Source organism: Gigantopelta aegis, chromosome 14, assembly GCF_016097555.1.
Source record: "Gigantopelta aegis isolate Gae_Host chromosome 14, Gae_host_genome, whole genome shotgun sequence".
NCBI lineage: Eukaryota > Metazoa > Mollusca > Gastropoda > Neomphalida > Peltospiridae > Gigantopelta > Gigantopelta aegis.
The window spans coordinates 38,469,388-38,489,896 of NC_054712.1; the positions used below are offsets into that span (position 1 = coordinate 38,469,388).

General features: G+C 36.0%; 1 protein-coding gene and 1 long non-coding RNA gene across 2 annotated transcripts; one reads left to right on the forward strand and one right to left on the reverse strand.

Annotated features, from left to right (window-relative positions):
* Positions 1–979: 979 nt before the first annotated feature.
* Positions 980–10,272, reverse strand: LOC121388368 (macrophage mannose receptor 1-like). The gene is made up of 4 exons (XM_041519666.1): positions 10,114–10,272; positions 8,542–8,801; positions 4,164–4,349; positions 980–3,380 (listed from the first exon to the last, which is right to left on the reverse strand). Exons 1-4 carry the CDS (start codon positions 10,182–10,184, stop codon positions 3,166–3,168), a joined length of 732 nt encoding a protein of 243 aa, XP_041375600.1. The 5' UTR covers positions 10,185–10,272; the 3' UTR covers positions 980–3,165.
* Positions 10,273–16,118: 5,846 nt separating this feature from the next.
* On the forward strand, positions 16,119–17,978 carry LOC121388746. Its single transcript, XR_005960005.1, has 2 exons — positions 16,119–16,247; positions 16,642–17,978. It is a non-coding gene; the product is annotated as an uncharacterized LOC121388746 (long non-coding RNA).
* The last annotated feature ends 2,531 nt before the right edge of the window (positions 17,979–20,509 follow it).

The window sequence follows — 20,509 nt, forward strand, 5'->3', positions numbered from 1 at the left end:
ACAAGTTCACACTAAATACTGATTTCGTTTCCAGTATGTAATGCAGATAATGTTTTGGTCAATGTTATTTCATACGTTAAATAGTGAACTCAAATTATCAAGGATCATGGTCACTACTGAATTTGTCCGAATCCTTGGTTTAAAAAGAAAGAAATGTTTTATTTGACGACACACTCAACACATTTTATTTATGGTTATATGGCGTCAGACATATGGTTAAGGACCACTCAGATTTTGAGAGGAAACCCGCTGTCGCCACTACATGGGCTACTCTCAATTATTTTTTATCTTATCATCGGCTATTGGACGTCAAACATATGGTCATTCTGACACTGTTTTTTTAGAGGAAACTCGCTGTCGCCACATAGGCTACTCTTTTATGACAAGCAGCAAGGGATCTCTTATTTGTGCTTCCCACAGGCAGGATAGCACAAACCATGGCCTTTGTTGAACCAGTAATGGATCACTGGTTGGTGCAAGTGGTTTACACCTACCCGTTTGAGCACTAATTCAGTGTTTGGAGTCTGTATCTGGATTAAAAATCCCATGCCTCGACTGGGATCCGAACCCATTACCTACCAGCCTGTAGACCGATAGCCTAAGCTTGGTTTAAACTGGCCAATGAGTCATACAAGTAATAGTACCCCAACAGTGTTTGACCTAATGATATTCTACTGAATATTCATGTTTGATTAATTATAATTATTGATATCTTTCCATTTTATACTAAGCAAGAAATCCAAGTAGTACTTTGTACTGTGACGTGTTTATATTTATTCTAGTGGTTTACACTTATTTTACCCTTGTATGTTACAGTGTTTCTGTTGTCTTTAGTTGGATATTAGAACATTTTGTTTTCATTATTATTTATTCAGTGAGACCTGTCTGAAGAGGTCATACTTCAAAATATGGTTTGTATCAGCAGGTGATCTTTATAAGCAAGATCAGTACATAAACAATATGTGCTTTATGTTACAACATGTCATTTATGGACTGGTTGTTATACAAGCTACCCTGAATAAACAGGTTGTTATACAAGATGCCCAGAATAAACAGGCTGTTATTTAAAATGCCCTGTTAATACAGTTTGTTATACAAGATGCCCTGTATATACAGGTTATGATACAAGATGCCCAGAATAAATAGATTAACATATTATTATGCAAAATGACCTGTATATACAGGTTATAATGCAAGATACCCTGTATTTACAGGTTGTGATACAAGATGCCTTGTATTTACAAGTAGTTATACAAGATGCCCTGTATATACAGGTTTTTATACAAGTTTATCACATAGTAGAGATATATCGGCTGTTAGCTGCATGTGTAGATCAGGTATGCCAAGCTGTGTATCTTGGTTGACTGTTACATATTTATAAATATATTTTGTTATAATCTTCTTGTGTTTCAAAATGATGATAATGATGATAATAGTAATACAAGTGATCTTCTGGGGCATCCTCTACCAACTAATTTGTGTTAATTTTTTAAATTTAATTTGAAACTTTGAAAGTCTGTCTTATTCGAGATTTTTTATCAGATAGTTTCTGAAACTTGGTACTAGTATTCTCTAGGACAGTCTTGTGAACTTTTATTAAATTTCAAATTTAAATGTCTATGTTCTCCTAAAGTTTTCTTTGGACAGTTCTGAAACTTAATTTTAGTATTCTCAGGTGTAATCATCTGAAACCAATAGAGCGATATTTTGAACAAAGATTGAATTTTTAAAAAATTTGAAAATTTTCAGTCTATTTTTTATCTCTCCTAGAGTTTTAAATTTAAAAGATTTAAAATAAATTCGACCTCTGCTATGACATTCAATTTGTCTGTTGTCTGTCCGGCGTCATCCATTATCGTTTGCTTCGATATCTATCATCTCAGAATTTCGATTGGGTTATTCTGAAACTTGGTACAGTCATCCTCTGTGGCACTCTCTACAATCTAATAGTGTGCTATTTAAAAAAAAAAAATGTTTTTTTAAGAATGGCTATTGTAAAGTGGTCTTTACAAATTGATAAATTATCTACCACCGTTAAAATTTAAAATAAAATAGAGGAGCCTTATAAGCCAATAGGCCACTTTATTATTATTATTATTATTATTATTACTATTATTATTAATAATATTATTGTTAATGTTAATTATATTATTAATTTAATTTTTAAAGACATTTGGACTACCAAGAAAACACATTATGCAAGTAAACGTTTTTTCCTTCATTAAGTATGCAGATTTCTTGTGTGAAATCGTTATGTTTTCTATTTAGTTTAATTGTTTTGCGTAATCAGATGTATGTTGTCTTGGTGCACATTAAAATAGTGTGGCTTTTTAATGGGTGTGTTTTAGTTTCGGTTTTTTTTACCTGATGATAATGTTAAAAAGAAACATCTTTAACTTCTGATTTTTAAATTTTTTTTTTTTTAAATAAGGCTGTTTTTTTAAATAAAATTATAATACTTTCTAGTTGTACTATATTGTGGATGAACTGATATTCCTAAAACTATGTTGCCATGAAAATGTCAGCTGAATCTGACTTGTTTCTACAGATATAGGTCATCAGAGAGAGAGAGAGAGAGTGTGTGTGTGTGTGTGTTATTGGTCGATTGATTTGAACTTGATCGAATCATGTAACCTTGTTTTCCAGAGTAATTAGGTTATAATTACATTATCCTTTAACGTCTAGTTAGACCACGGTTTTTGCGGCCGTTGAGTGACGGGAGTAATGATCGAGGGCGTAGCCCGAGAATACTGAATGAAATCAGTTTTGGGCTATTTTGATTTAGTTTTGATCTTATGGCCTTGATTTAGAACATGGCAAATTCTTGTTTTTCACCCTATTAAATTAAACATTTGTTAATAAATTCAGGTGCTAAAATTCTGTGTGCTATAAAAATATCCCTGTGATGTTTATCTCAGTTTTCTTAATTATATAACATTTAGGAGTGGGTAATGCAGTATGACATATTTCGTGCGAATGACTCATAGGTGTCTAGTGGTGGGTTACAAAAGGTTCATACCACGCTACGCCCCTAAGCACAATATTAATAGTGTAACACACAAAAACGTGCAATGCACAACTCTTAGATAAGAGGAGTTTTGTCTGACACACACACAAATGCAAACAATAACCATGCTGTTCGTAATTCAGGATAGAATGTCAATCTCATGGCTTTTCACATATGTATCTACGTATGTCTGTGCATTTTATATCTCGCCATTTACCGCCATTCGTCGTAAACTGTACGCAATCTTCGTTATTACCATAGTTGTCGGGTTCGTCAACAATCCAGCTGGTAAAACCAACTAGTTTTCCATTCTCCCAGATAAACTGGTTCTCTGTTTGTTCGTCTGTCAGGCCAATGAAATACGATTGTAGACCTGAAGAATACCAAAGAAAAATTCGAGATTACAAATTAGACCAGATAGTCCAGCAAACATGACTTCTTTTAATTCTGAAAGATCCTAACAACTGGCTTTCTGGTCCTGATTGGAGTTTCTGGGTGTTTTAAACATAAACGTACGAGACGGGTAGGGGGAGGGCAACAGACCCCTAGTGTTTGAGCAAATACTTAAATTGGGCAAAAAGGAATGAGGTATTCGAGGATAATTAGTTCGGGGCGCACATTAAGTCAATAACCACACTTTCTATGTCCCTATGGCAAAATGTGCTAACCCGAGGCTTTTGTTTACCATTCATTCAGTAGGGTCAAAGTTCGAGGTGCACCCAACTTTTGATAGAGAAGTGAACACCACAAGTCCTGTGATTGGTGATAAATGTGAATGTGTTGGTTGTGAAAAAAAAAGTTTCATCTGGGGGGAAAAAATGTATGTAATTTTATTTCATCTAGTATCACTGTGTCAAGTAGCCTTGTGCTTCAAACATGTATTGGGTACCTGTAAAAAAAAGTACTTGAATTTTATGCGGAACTAGGGTAGTCATAGACGCTACCCGTTACCTCAGAAATGAGCAGCTTGACCCCCATTTTTCTGATTCACTTTAAGGGTGAAGGGTGGTAGTATTTATATCCGTGACGTTTATGTCGATTGATAACTTACCTACATCTACTCGGGGTGAAGCCAGTGGTCGTACCAGAGACGGGAGCTAGGGTGAACATGACTGAATCTAATGGATGTGGCCATGTGAAAAGGACTTGGACTTACGTGCACTTGTATACAGGTATTCCGCTACAGCCGAGTTTTTCTCCTGCGTGTCGAGGACAATCAGCTTGTCACCAGACCCGCTGCATATAACGCGAGCTTCATCACGTGTTTTTGTTTCGGCGGATGCCTTAAAGCATATGTCCACACTGTCCAGCAGAACGTACCCTTCATTGGTAGGACAAGCATCTGCAAATATAGCTCTCATTACTACTACTACTATTACTGCTACTGCTACTGCTACTGCTACTGCTACTGCTACTACTATTATTATTAGGTTCCCATCTTGTAAGAATGGTTCTGGGACTATTTAGCTGAAATTTGGTATGTTGTTGGGTACTTCAGGGATATTTATTCTATTAAAAAATACATGTATATGTTATGTGTATTGGCCTCAATCGCGAATTTTGTAGTATTTTGTATTAAAAATATTTTTGTTCCGTATGTTTGGTGATTTTGTAAGAAATATTCTGGGCCCCATACAGCTGAAATGTGGTTGGTAGTTAGGCCAAGCAGTGGGGTTGTGTTTAAAAAACGATGTGTATAGGTATGTAGATGGCCTCTATCGTGATTTAATTATCTATATTTAATTATTATTATCATTATCATCATCATCATCATCATCTTTATTGTTATATAATTAATATTATTTTGAGTGATAAGTTTTTAAAACATTCTTCGGTATCTTTAATATACATGTGTAAACGCCATTGTGTGTCTGTGGTGTGTGTGTGTGTGTGTTTGTGTTTGTGTGTGTGTGCAGGTGTGTGTGTTTGCATGGGTCTGTGTGCAGGTCTCTCTGTCATCTCTTCTCTCTCTCTCTCTCTCTCTCTCTCTCTCTCTCTATATATATATATATATATATATATATATATATATATATATATATATATATATATGAGTTATGCTGGTTGAAACGTGGCTAATGTCTACTAGGAATCTTACAAAGGTAGTCTCGTTGGGCGACCATCGGTTTTAGTGTCTGGCGTAAACTAGTTAAAAAAAGAAAGTGACTGATACTGTGTATTCGAATGTTATAAAACACACCATTAAATGTTGGCAATAAAATAATATCTTTCCAGAATTTAGAATGATTCTATATTTTACAGCGCCAAATAATGAATAAAGTTGGAAATTCATATAAAAACATATTATTTTTGGAACTAACCATCCCATACCGTCTCAAATACGAGTTCTATTTTTGGGTTGAAGTGCACGTAAATTAAAACAAAAATTCTTTACAAATTACCATCACAAACTGCATAGGTTAACTCTCTTTTTTATACAAATTTTTAAATTGATGGAATATCCAAGGTATCTGAATGAACACAACCTTATACATGATCAGACCATATCTCTGCGATGATAAACACCGAATGGGTTTTACAAACAGTGTATGATTCCATGGATCGTAGCTAGTTCAATTCCACTCCCGAGGAAATCATTTGCTAGGAATTTCACCCCTCTTATTATCACCAAAAGTTTATTCCATCCCTCTTGCATCGCCACAAAGAGGACTGCCACTCCCAATACACACTAATAACGCGCAGTTCTACATTAAAAGTACTGCATTCGTCTTTTTTCCTGTGTTAAAAATGTGATTTAAATATGTTTAATTTAATGGTACTTTGTAAAGAAACATGTTTAATTTATACTGGACTTCTTTTGTGGATAAAACTTTTTTATTTGAGTTGGTATAAGTTTAAAAACTTAACATGTTTTTATATCAATTTTTATTTTATTCATTATGAAGTTAAACGTCAATTCATCGATTTTCTTTAACGCAAACGGTTATTATTCAACCAAAAAAACACTATGGTTTTAATTTTACCTGTGCAATCCAATGTGATAATTGGAGGGCTAGTTGAATTTGTGAAGGGCCAGTAAGATTTTTCTTCAACTGGCCCTGCTGGCGACCTTGGTTTTCATGGTAATTTTGAATCCTTTCGGCATCGTCAATATATATCGGGAATAAATATTGTATTATGCGAGAATAATACAATTTTTATTCCTAATATATCATATTGCCGATACCGAAAAACACGAGGGTAATAATCTCTTTATCATATAATCTCAAGCTTAATACAACGTGTTTTTGTAAACTGTACTAGCAACTTTAATGCCAGTTCGCTATTATGAGATATTCAAATGACGTAACAATATGTGGCGCGGTGTATTGTTGAATGGAAATTACGTCAAACTCGAATGACTTCATTTCGACCAGGACAATTGGTCTCAACTAATTCGTCCGATATCAAGTTTTCTTGCCGTAACATTATAAGATATAATATCATGATACTATATATTATATATATATATACCTCAGTGACAGTGGACAACAAGGACCTCCCCGTGCGTGCGTGCGTGCACGTGCCTTGGAAGTGTCCATTATCGAGACAGAAAATGGGAATGATCAAAACTGATTCCACAGTCTTGACCAAACACATCAGTTATTGACTGTGACTTGACCATTTATCACAGCCAGATTGGCATTATAGACTTGGTCTATATGATGTGGCATTTCTTCTAGATAGTTTAAAATAGACTGGTGCACCCTTAAGAAATAGAGGTCAGCATAATAATTATAATAATAATAGATGGCATTTTAAAACTTTCCTTGTAGATATACACGTACATGTATTGCTAATGGAAAAAAGAAAGAAATGTTTTATTTAACGACGCACTATCCACATTAAGAGTTACGGTTGTATGGTGTCAGACTCAAAGATATACCACACAGATTTTCAGAGGAAACCCGCTGGAAGTCGTTTGTCGTCCTCTTCATGGGCTATTCTTTAACAATTAGCAGCAAGGATCTTTTATTTGCGGAAGCCACAGGCAGGATAGCACAAACCATGGAAGAACTGTTGAACTAGTTTGGATCACTTGTCGGTGCAAGTGGGGCACACATACCCATTGATGGCCTTACAGGAGCACTCAGAAATGTCGTCCCTGCCCTAAACGCCAGAGTGTGTAATGGGCAGTAAGTAAGTAGGATTCAATTGATAATGCAATATCTCAGTTAGCATCTGTGTAATGCATTCCTTGGTGAATAACCCCCCCCCCCCCCCAATTCCTAACTTTACAGTCTTGCTATAGTTGATGTAACGTGAAATTTTCTTGTTCTGACTACTATAGTGGTGGCCATCTTGGATGTAAAAATGATGAAATGTCTTGATTACCTGGGAGTAGTTCAATATGAATCCACTGATACCTAAAACACCGTCATGAACATCAACTGTTTCGTCATTATTGATAAAGTATTGGAGATGATTCCATTTCTGTTTTGACAGCCATCTTGAATATTTCAAAATGCTCAAGGATACCACATTACACCTCTCGGATCCTTAATCAACACATACGACATGCAAAAACCCCACAAAGAACACTGTGGGTACCTATCTACAAGGTTTATATGTGCTTTAGTAAACACTAATACACGGATTTCTCAGATTTTTTGACCACCTGAATGATAACGTAAAAAACTGTGATAACTAGGTAAAGCTACCCTATTGAAAAGTCCATTAACCATTTTTGTTTTGTACTACGGTGTACCCAAACAATTATAACAGTTGTGTTTGGTACTACGGTGTACCAAAACAAATATAACAGTTTTGTTTGGTGCCCTCAGATGGTACCAATTTTTGGCCTGGCTCATGGACTATACTAAGCTACTACTACTACTACGACTACTACGACTACTACTACTACTACTACTACTACTACTACTAATAATAATAATAAAAAAAATAATTAGATCTACAATTTCAAGAGGTTTTTACCTGTAGGATTCACAGAAAGCAGCTGTACAAACAGACCTTATACATAGAGGATACTAAACGAGCTTGCCTGTCATACCATTTTTTAATGAAATTTGTGAACCGTTTTGGTATCTGACAATCGAAAGCGAGTCAGATACCAATACTGTTCACGAGTTTCATAAAAGTGGTTATGACAGACAACTTTGTTTAGTATTTTATTTATTACAAACTAACTCCAAACAAGCAGCAACACAGACGTGGGTCATTCGTGGGTCTACGAATTGCGTCAGCAAGTGATTGTTATGGCATTAGCAATATTTTATACTGCCGTGTAATAAATAATTATGTACACTTTTTTAATGCAATCAATTTACCCACCTACCTACCAAATGTCAACTAAATCGGACCAGAACGTTCAGCAGAAAATGACAAACGGAGGGAATAAAATTAATAGCAAAAACATTAGGTTCCCGCCAAAGGCTTGGGAACCTAATAATAATAACAATAACTCTGTGAGTCTGTGTGTAAGTATAAGAACCTCGATGATGTGTTATATCAATAAAGCTGATTTCATAAGTCAGGTTATAACTAGAAAATCAGTTGCAAAATGGGTGATTTACCTGCTTCAGAACTGTAGTACCGACTTCCAAGTGAAGGTGGAGTGGTAATCAAAGCGCCCTTCTTAAATCTCACAGAGTGAAGCCGGCACGTGTGATCCGCACTGTAGGAATACGACAAACACCCGGGATTTGCTTTACACTCTCGTGCACATTCCGGATGACCTGTGACATCACTAACACTGGATAGGACGCTTCCTGTGATTATGACGTCATCAAAGTCGGGATTCCTGATCCAGAGGGATTGTTTTGACCTATCACAGCTGAAAAATAACTAATGTCTGTAAACTGTGGTTAAACTATATCACCGTGGTTATAGCTAGCAGCTCTTCAAGGTGTATATCACCACATCCAATCTCATAGACGATAATAGTATTTTGTAATTGCGGTTATAAATAAAACCTCTTTAATGACAGATAGCATTAATATCACTTTGGTTATCGTTAATAACTTTTAACAGACAACAAATTCATTATTTTGGCTATAGACAATAATACATTGGTGACAGATAACAGATATGTTATTGGGTTGTAGGGAATAACTCATCAATGACAACTAATACACACTTTACTGATGTAAACAAAACACAACAATGATCAATAAATAACAGAGAGTTTACTGTGTTTATGGAGAATAATTCTTTAATGGCGGATAATAGACACTTCACTGTGTTTATACATTTTCTTTTTTAGAATATTAGTTGTTGTATATTAAACGTGTTTCTGGTCGTTCTAATATTTGTACTAGGTTAATTTTCATTTTATTTCCTAAAAAATATTTTTTCGTACGTACGAAATTATTTGAAGACAAAATCCAGTTCGGGCTTCTTACAAATATTAAGACGACCAGCAACACATTGAATATTCAGACATTGATATTCTAAACAAGAAAATATATTTAATATGGAAGTTTAATCGTAGAAATATTTTATTAGTCGGAAACATTTTACAATGCAGCAAACTCAGGAATGTCCCTTTAATTACATATAACACTTTACTGAAAGACAACAGACATTCTACTCTAGGTACGAAGAATTGCTTTTTAATGAGACACAACAGCTATTTTTGTTTACTGTTGTTATTGAGAAACATTCCTTAAGAAGATATATAGTTCAGTGTCACATGGTTATACACAGTAACTCGTACTTCACTGCGTTTTTAGATCAGATTTATTAGTGAAAAAGGACAATAAATGTCACGACGTAGATCGGTCCTTCAAATTCCCTAGGAAATGTTTCCAATTTAAGGATGGAAAGGATGATTGGAAATCTTAGTTTTAGTGAAAAAGAAACAAACATCATGTTAGACATTGTAATTTTTATTGTTCGAGATAGTGACATTGACCTTTGACAGAGGCAAAACACAAAATCGTCCAACGTAACAAGATCCTATTATTATGTGTGAAATATCATAAAAATAGGATTAGAAATGAAGGCGTAGCAACAGGACACGATATGTAATCCTATCAACGACTTGTTAATAAAGTCCAAAGAGAAAACGCCGCTGTGAAATATAGTTCTGCACAGTGTTTAGTCCCCATCCCCAATTTATTATTTCTGATCGAACTTATACGTACCTCAATGTGGCGCTAATACAACACAGTGCAATCGCTAGCAGCCCCGAACATCTGACTGACGTGTACTGCATCTCTCGATAAGAAACCTGTTCTCGAACAATCAAATATGAAAGCACAAGCGAGCTGGAATGTCTTTAAGGTGAACCCGCTTAGACGTCTGAATTGGTCAGATGGCAGGTGTGTATGTATATATATATATGCATTCATGTGTGTACGCCAAGGATCGATTATATATTTCTTCTGTGTGTATGTCCACCCATGGGAGGCACACGGTCCGTATAGTCTTCTTCACTGTTCCAGTCAACACCATCCACCCGTAGCAAACAGACATGAAATATGCAGCATATTCTTTGGGGGTTCCAGAAGAGGAGTCGAAATGGTTTCACAGGCGCATGCGCAGCGGCTTTTTAAGATTACCACTCACACACCCGCGCGCGCGCCCGCACGCACGCACAAACACACACAATGTATTCTTCAAAATGTAGCTACCGACAATTTAGAACTCTGCAAAAAACCCTGAACTGTCGCCTGTCTCGTAACACACTCCCCCAACCCCGATTGTTCTTTTAATGACTCTAGGGCGTTTTGTTCTTAATTCATTAACCACAGTGATTTCCATGAAAATGCATCTCTGAGTACATTCATTTCAAACATTTCAAGGGAGGATGTCACCGAAATCCCCTACAGATCTCGCTTTCGACAAACGTTTTGGAAATATACGACCCCCTTCCACTTACAAAATGCTGGATACGCCCCTGATTTACAATTTGTGACCTTACCCGTTGACATTAAAATCGTATTCGAAAACCCTCATGAAATATCGTATATGGCCACCAACGTTCACATCGTATCGTTCAAAATATCACAAGATTGATATCATTTAATAAATTGAACGAACTACACAGATATATTATTGAGGGTAAAAACTGCAACATCCAGTCACTTAATTGTGGCTTCATTAACAAAACTCTTTTAACCTCTCTTAAAAGCGACACCGCATCGTCCTTGCAAGTCTGTTTGCATTGTGCTGTAAGATCGCAAAGTTGCGATGAATTATATTAGTGAATTGGACCCATACAAGACAATCAATGCATCCAAGAGCACTTTTCTTGTGATAGTCTGAGCACGTTTGTGTGCTTCTTGCTTTGGTATCATTGTGATCTAGAGAGTCTTAAAAGGACATTCCTGAGTTTGCTCCATTGTAAGTTGTTTCTGACTAATTTTTACGATTAACCTTACATATTAAATATATTTTCTTGTTCAGAATATCCGTGTCTGTATATTCAATGTGTTTCTGGTCGTCTTAATATTTCTAAGAAGCCCAAACTGGATTTTGTCTTCAAATAATTTCGTACGTACGAACTTTGGTGCAGTTGTGAATCCAGATCTAGCGTAGCAACGATAACTTCTGTTTAAATAATCAACAAGAACAAATAGCAACTGCATGTCCCCCGTGTTTAAGTGTTAGTGTTGATGTTCTTTCCAGCTGACTTAGTTTTGCGGACACATGTTAAATATTTAATCACTTCTTGACCAAGCACATGCCCAGAGGAAAATATGATCAGTCCTTAAAACTATAAAACACTACGACGATTATTCCATGCTAGATCGGCCTTGGCGGTGTCGTGGTTAAGCCATCGGACGTATTGTTGGTAGGTACTAGGTTCGCAGTCCGTTACCGGTTCCTACCCAGACCGAGTTTTAACCACTCAATGGGTAAATGTAAGGCCACTGCACCCTCTTCTCTCTCACTAACTACTAACCACTAACTATCTGTCCCGGACAGACAACCCAGATAGCTGTGGTGTGTTCCCAGGAGAAAGTGCTTGAACCTTAATGGGATATAAGCACAAACATAAGTTGAATGAATTCCATGTTTTAGAGGTTTAGTGTTGTCGTAGGTTCCTTTATATATGTTTCTTTCTTTTTGTGTGTAGAATTACGATTTTGTTTTAAATGATTACTACACATTGGTATATTTAATTATTATACATTTAACTGAAATGTTATGGATAAATGATTGTATGTATGTTTCAAAAATGTATATACTCAGATATTACATCACTGGCATAGGGGATAAAGTGATACTCGAAACAGTGTGGAAATCTATCATTATACTATTCCAACAGAAGAAACTAATTATTTACCACATTTACAATAATAATAACTAAACAAAACCCCAAACAACCAGTGTATTTTGATGAGATAAAACAGGTGAACTGGAAATGATGTTCGTACGAACACTAAATCACAGAGATGTTGTTGCTGCTGGTTGCTGAAGACCATTGTTGTGAAGTGTTATGTTTACTTGCCCGAGGGTTTGGTTGACATGTGTCCTTAACTTCGATTTCTAACTAGCACTTTATTTTCTGTTTCATTTCTATTATTCATTGTTTCTGTTTTGTTTTGTTTGTGTTTACGAATTTTGATAGTGACATAGAGATATAAAATGCACACATGTGTGTGTGTGTGTGTGTGTGTGTTGTGGGTTTTTTTGGGGGGTGGGTGGGAGTTGTAACTCTTAAACAGCAACGGCATAACTACCATGGTTACCATTTACCAAGGCATAGGCGTTTTTACTGCAGACATTTTCTTAACCCCCCCCCTCTCTCTCTCTCTCTCTCTCTCTCTCTCTCTCTCTCTCTCTCTCTCTCTCTCTCTCTCTCTCTCTCTCTCTCTCTCTCCTGGATGTGTAAAACTTTTATTGATAACCATTTAAATGTACCTGCATTATTTTTGTCAAGTTGATGCCAGCTACTAATGATCTAGTGCTATATCATTTACCAATGTTCCTATATCATGTGTGTGTAACACAAATGCAAATTAATAGGTATTATGATTTACTATACGCATGTGCTATTTACTTTTTATGTGTATTGAACCAGTGGCCTTAATACTGAATAAAGTTTGTTTTGTATTGCCTTATATACCATATTTACATTTGAAGAATCTATGAGTAAAACTCCCAATGTCCACAAATTATCGATTTTATTAATGTACGGTATGCCAATGTCACCATGATGTAATAAATCCGTAATTATAACAGAGCAGGAAGGTGAGTTGTTGACGAATTGCTAAGCTGAGTAATTGCACTTTCATTACCGTTGTGTTGTAAACCTCAATTTCCATACTATATGTTACAGGCGATACAACAGGTGTACTCTCGTAGCCCCTTCATTATTGTTTTTAAAGGGACATTCCTGAGTTTGCTCCATTGTAAGATGTTTCCGACTAATAAAATATTTCTACGATTAAACTTACATTTTAAATATATTTTCTTGTTTAGAATATCAGTGTCTGTATATCCAATGTGTTTCTGGTCGTCTTAATATTTCTAAGAAGCCCAAACTGGATTTTGTCTTTAAATAATTTCGTACGTACGAAAAAAACAATATTTTAGGAAATAAAAGAAAATGTATTGAACACAGTAGGTGTTTCTGCTAATGGACTCTTTGTTCCCAGACTGTTTGGGTCGAGACAATAAAACTGCCCAAATTTAGTTTATGTCATACTCTCTGTGGTCTTATATATGTTGGTGAGACACAACCAAAAAAAGGGCAGCTCGTGTGAGCCAATTCTGATATCTTATACATACCAACAGGGTCATCTTGTGTGTACCGACATTTCAACGATCATCCAATCCCCTGCATGGGTATTGGAGAATATATGTCACCCAACCAATAACCTTAGTTTTAATTGTATGGCAACAGTGGATCAGTGATTTGTGCACAGATATGCCATATTGGTGCAACGATAGACTAAAAGAGATTGGAAATCTTTCTAGTCCGTGGACCTTAAATATTAATGTCTTGAGTTTGTTTCAAAGATCACCAAGACGCCGTAATAGTCATGTTCTCTTCTTGGACAACCATTGGGCATTCTCAAAATGAGAACTACTTTGTTCTCAGTTGCTTTAAAAGAAATGGAACGACTCCAAAGTATCATATTGGAAAGTGGTCTATCAACAGCAGCATCCTTCAGTATCGCTTGTAGACTAGTAACAAAGCTCAAAGCGGACTTCACAGAAACAAAGAAAAGTCATGTTAGGCAATATACATGTACTTGAAAATAAACCTATCTCTTGAAATGTTCCACCATATTTCACATTCAACGAACCACCAACTCTTTCTTTTTTTCATACATTAAAACTATAGACTTCAGCAGTCAAAACATTTGATCCACTACTTGTGGCTGTAAATGTTAACAGTTCTGTTATGAACCAGTTGGACATGTCATAACAGGTGATCTTTCAACAATTGAAAATCGCCACCTTCGGCAGTTATTCCAGTATGGCCACAAATAATTATGGGTGCTGTTGAAACCTATGCCCAACAGCGGAACTAGCTTGAAAGTAAAGCTGTAGAATGCCTTTCAGAATGGGTCGAGTCAATACACAATATTGTCAATGGGTGAATGCACAACATACAAAAAAAGACAAACTACGGCAAGAAACATTTTATCATGGCCATCTGTGATAGAAAGTCTGACTACACGAACAGTTTGTGCTAGTGCCCACTACTTCAAGTCTTTATTAATGAACTGAGTATTATAAAATACTGAATGAAATCAGTTTTGGGTTATTTTGATTTAGGCTCACTCTTGTGGCCTTGATTTGTAATATGGCAATTTCAGGTTTTTAACCCTATCAAATCAAACATTTGTTTATTAATGCAAGTGTCTTTGTGCTATAAAACATATTTCTGTGAGTTTTTAATTACTATTTAATTATCTAAGTGATGTTTATCTCAGTGTTCTTAATTTTATAAATTTTAGGGGTGGGTAACACAATATGACATATTTCGTGAGAATTGACTCGTAGGTGTCCAGGGTGAAGGGGAAGTTACAAAAGGTTTATACGACGCTACGCCCCGAATCACAATATTGAAAGTGTAAAACACAAAAATATGCCATGTACAGTTCTAGATAAGAGGAGTTTTGTCACAAAAAAAACACAAAAAAATCTAAACAACCATGTAGTTCGTACTTCAGGATAGAATGTCAATCTCACGGCTTTTCACAGCTATATCTATGTGCGCCTGTGCATGCGGCATCTCGCCATAGTCCGCCAGACGTCCAAAACAGTATGCAATATTCCTTGGCATTGTTGTCTGGTTTGTTATTACCCCAGTTGGTAAAAGAAACCGGTTTTCCATTCTCCTAGATAAACTTGTTCACTTTTTGATCGTCTGTCAGGCCAATGGAATACAATTGTGAACCTGAAGAATACCAAAGAAAAATTCTAGATTATAAATTAGACCAGATAGTCCAGCACACAAGACTTCTGTTAATTCTGAAAGATCCTAACAACGGGCTTTCTGGTCCTGGTTGGAGTTTCTGGGTGTTTTAAACATAAACGTACGAGACAGGGGGTGGGGCAACAGACCCCTAGTGCTTGAGCAAATACTCAAATTGGGCAAAAAGGACTGAGGTATTCGGGCATAATTAGTGCAGGACGCACATTAAGTCCACACTTTCTATGTCCATTCCGGCAGCCAAAATGTGCTTATCCTAGGCTTTTTTTTTACCATGTATTTCCATAATTCTACCCGCAAAATTAATTGTAATTCATGTAAAACTGGGTAGTGATTCGTTTGCAACTGCTTGGCAGTATAGCTAATATGAAAAGAAGAATTGTTATCCCGATTCGGGCAGTTTCTTTTAAGTCGGGCAAAACACAGCATGCCCCCCCCCCCCCCCCCCCCCCCCACCCCTCACCCCTTTACAAATATGGGATCTCGTACACATATGCACATTTATACAATAACAACAGGTCCATAGTGGTTATTGTTATTTCAACTACAACATATATAGTTAGTATACAAATATTATTTTCTCTCAGGTAGCCTATATACTGAAAGAAAAAAGAAACGAACTGGGCTAAATGTGACCCAGCAATGAATTAAGAATTTAACGAACAACAGTTTTCTCTTATATTATTCCTTTGGGTATAAACAACACAACACATAAATAGTATGCATTCCATAGTTATATTTGGACAATGGCCCGATGACGTCACGTAGTGTAAACCTCAAACGTCACAAGGTCAGGATAAGAAAGTAATTCAAGCCCTTCAATCTACGTGGCAAGAAGTTGTGTCGGTCGCAAACATCGGAGGGAAAAGTGACCGGTTCGAGGTAGGAATTTCCGAATATTTGCTTATTCTGTTTTTGTTATGTTCGACAGTAGCAAAAAATCTAAATTTGAGTGGAAAATCACACTGAATTACAATACATGTTTGTGTTTTACCTTTACCGTAACCTAACATGTGGAATAAACACTATTTTACAAGTTGCTCGTGATTCTAAACTACATGCAGTTAGGCATTTTGTGATGTAGGTCACACGAGATTTGCAGATAATATCGGTCAAACAAAACATACAGACAGAGGCCTACATAAGGAGGAACATATTCTAAATACGCAATATATTTTAAAAAATTTAAAATTACAAAAACTGACTGATTTAATTTTCTTATTTTAGCTGTAATGGCGCATAATGTAGATTTTGTTGTAAACTTTTATCGTCAAAGGTGTCCTTACAACAACACGAAGGAAGACATGAAAAGGTGATGCCATACAGATGTCAACAGCCCCTCTGTGCAGCAAGGTATGAATGTCCTACATGTAAGGTTATGTATTTCCCTCCCAAAGACTTAAAACGACACCAAAGAAGAGAGAGGAAGGAGCTAAAGTTCAAATGTGATGTATGTAATTCAGTGTTTGAAGAATAAAATCAGCTGGTCGACCATATGGGGATACACACCGGTGGAATGAAGCACATCTTTTGTGAATATGGAAAAAGTTAAACCTCCGCAAGATGGGACATAAATGGTAGAGCTACACCTGTAACACGTGTGGGAAGGAACTATAGTCCAAACAATCTTTGAGTCTTTGGCAGTGTCCAAAGTACTGACAGATTTCGTCATACCCAGACATTTTGTACCATTATTAGGCTATTTTTCTTCTCTTTTTTTGTAGTGTATTATACGGAAGCATGGAGGTGACACATCTCGTGCGCACGAGTTCTATGTCGTGCGCACGAGATGTGTCACCTTCAGGCTTCCGTAGTATGTACTTGACAACGTACAGAATAATAATAATAAAAAAAAATATATAATCGTTTTTATTCAACTTTTCTGTAGTCACTAATGAATACGATTCAACGTTTGTTTAGTTACTAATGAATACGATTCTTAATTCAGTCCCATTGTGGTAGTTGTGTACTTCTTTGTTTCAATTGTTCTGATGTTCTGTGCTGCCACCGACAAAATGCGGATATAATACATTAAAGACTGTTTTATGTCAAGTTTAAATTCATCTGATATGTATTTCGAATCTTCTGTCTGTGATAGAGCTTCTAACTTGTGTTTGACATGATTTATGTGTCTTATGTTTGATGTCGTCTTCGACGACTGTTGAGACTGCTTTCGGTTTCAAAACCAAGGAGGACAACATCGCCACTATCGTCTAACAAACTTTGTTTTAACGGTTTTCCATCGAAATATATATATATGCTGATGAACCTTTGAGTGAAGAAGATACGTCATTTAAAAAAGGAACCTGGGTTTCTTAATTTGTATACATCATCATATAGCCTAAATTCTCTTAGAATATTCAATGATGGTATTGCAAAATTTATATCAGAATTCTCAGTTTTGAACAGTCCTCTTCTGATTTCATGAGATATGAGATATGATGCATTTTTGAAACGGCTTATAAATCTAATAAATCTTGCTCGAAAATGCCGCCATTCCAATTTCCAAAACGTCTTTGTTTCATCCATATATTGCACAAATGATGTTGTTTCGTGCTTAAACCATTTAACAACTTCAACTTAAAGCAATAAAGAAATATTTTGGATTGGAAATTTATTTTATATTTATTTTTATTGGAATGTAAAACGTATTTTATTGTAGCGTTCTTTTTTAGTGTTTTTTTTCCCGCCTACATAAATCCATTTTGGTTGTCTTTCTCGACATCTATACTAAAAACATAATGAAATTATTGTCAGTTTTCAGGTAATCCAAAAATAGATGTTGTCATGGAAAGTAGATTCAGATTTATATAGTAGATAAGATGACGTATATAACTTTACAAATAAGATTAGTCGGTTTTAAAATTATTAAAACAAATATATTGCTAGTGTATTTAGAATCTATCCTCCCTTGTTTAAATGTTTTGTGTGACCGATATCATCTGCACATTTCGTGTGATCTACATCACTAAATGCCTAACCACATGTAGTGCAATTTCTGTGCAAAACAGTTATATAGGGATACCCACGAATAATTTTTACATGGATCACAAATAATATTGTAGATAGAATGATGGCAGTTTCCCCCTCTCCCCCCACCCCCGACTCGTCCGCGTATGGTCCAAACGTACCTACATCTACTCGGGTGAGGCCACTGGTCATACCAGAGACGGGAGCTAGGGTGAACATGACTGAATCTAATGGATGTGGTCATGTGAAAAGGACTTGGACTTACCTGCACTTGAAAACAGGTAGGCCGCTACAGCCGAGTTTTTCGCCCGCCTGTCGAGGACAATCAGCTTGTCACCAGACCCGCTGCATATAACGCGAGTTTCATCATTAAAGCATATGTCCACACTGTCCAGCAGAACGTACCCTTCATCGGTAGGACAAGCATCTGCAAATATAGCTCTCATTACTACTACTACTGCTACTGCTACTGCTACTGCTACTGCTACTACTACTACTACTACTGCTGCTGCTACTACTTCTACTACTACTATACTACTACTACTACTCTACTACTACTACTCTACTACTAATAATAATAATAATAGTAGTAGTAGTAGTAGTAGTAGTAGTAGTAGTAGTAGTAGTAGTAGTAGTAGTAGTAGTAGTAGTAGTAGTAGTAGTAGTAGTTTCCTAAGTCTTTTCGGCTAGAAACTGTTGTGTTTGCTGAAATTATTATTATCATCTTGTATGAACGGTTCTGGGACCATTTAGCTGAAATTCGGTATATAGTTGGGTACTTCGGGGATATTTATTGTATTAAAAAATGTGTGTATATGTTATGTTTGTTGGCCTCAATCGCGAATTTTGTAGTATTTTGTTCTGTATGTTTGGTCATTTTGTAAGAAACATTCTGGGCCCCATACAGCTGAAGTGTGGTTGGTAGTTAGGCCAAGCAGAGGGGTTGTGTTAAAAAAATTTATATGTATAGGTTATGTAGATGGCCTTTATCGTGATTTAATTATCTAGATTTAATTATTATTATCATTATCATTATCATCATCATCTTTAGTTATATTAATAATAATAATATTATTATTATTATGAGTTGTTAAAACATTCTTCGGTATCTTTAATATACATTTGTAAACGCCATTGTGTGTGTGTGTGTGTGTGTGTTTGCAGGTGTGTATCTGTGTGTGAGGGTGTGAGTGTCATGGGCATTAAGCAATCTCTCTCTCTCTCTCTCTCTCTCTCTCTCTCTCTCTATATATATATATATATATATATATATATATATATATTAGTTATATATATATATATATATATATATATAGGGAATAACTGGTTACTGTCTTAAGATGTCGGCTTTATCCTGCGAAGGTTAGAATGGCGAATGCAGCAAGGCTCTGACGAGCTACATTCGCCATTCGCCCTGAGCAGGATAAAGCCGATATCTTAAGACAGTAACCAGTTATTTCTTTTATCCTGCAATCCTACAGAGATATTCCGAAAATCGTTATTTATTTCAGTTTTCTTTACGCAAATCGAGTATTGTCAACCTAGCTAGGCGTTTGCCGTATAATGTCATACAAGATGCATGACGTCATTATAGTTAAGACGCTAGCTACATTCTGTCACATTAAAAAAACGTTTCTAAACTCTAATTCACAAATAAATATACACGTTTTGTATTGTTATCGCAAAACTAAAAGTTATTACTGTACTTCAACAAATGATTTAAAGAGTATGTTTATTGAAAATCTACTCTGAAATGCTCCAGTCCAGTCGGGTTTATGTCACGTGACATATATTTTTGGTCAGTGACCAAACATATAGAGATTTATCTAATCATCATATCTTGCCAATGTATATAGTGATTGCTGGATAAATGTATGTATGTATGTATGTATTTGTGTATGTATGTATTTATGTATGTATGTACGTACGTACGTATATATTGATACATACCAGGGCCGTAGCTAGCCCCCAAAAAATTCAGAAAGCATTATAGAAACTTTAAAAAAAGGAGGGGTTTTTACTATTAACTACTCAGTTGCATCCCCCCCCCCCCCCAACAAAGACTCCTAGCTACGGCCCTGTATACATACATACATACAGAGAGAGAGAGAGAGAGAGAGAGAGAGAGAGAGATAGAGAGAGAGAGAGAGAGAGAGAGAGAGAGAGAGAGAGAG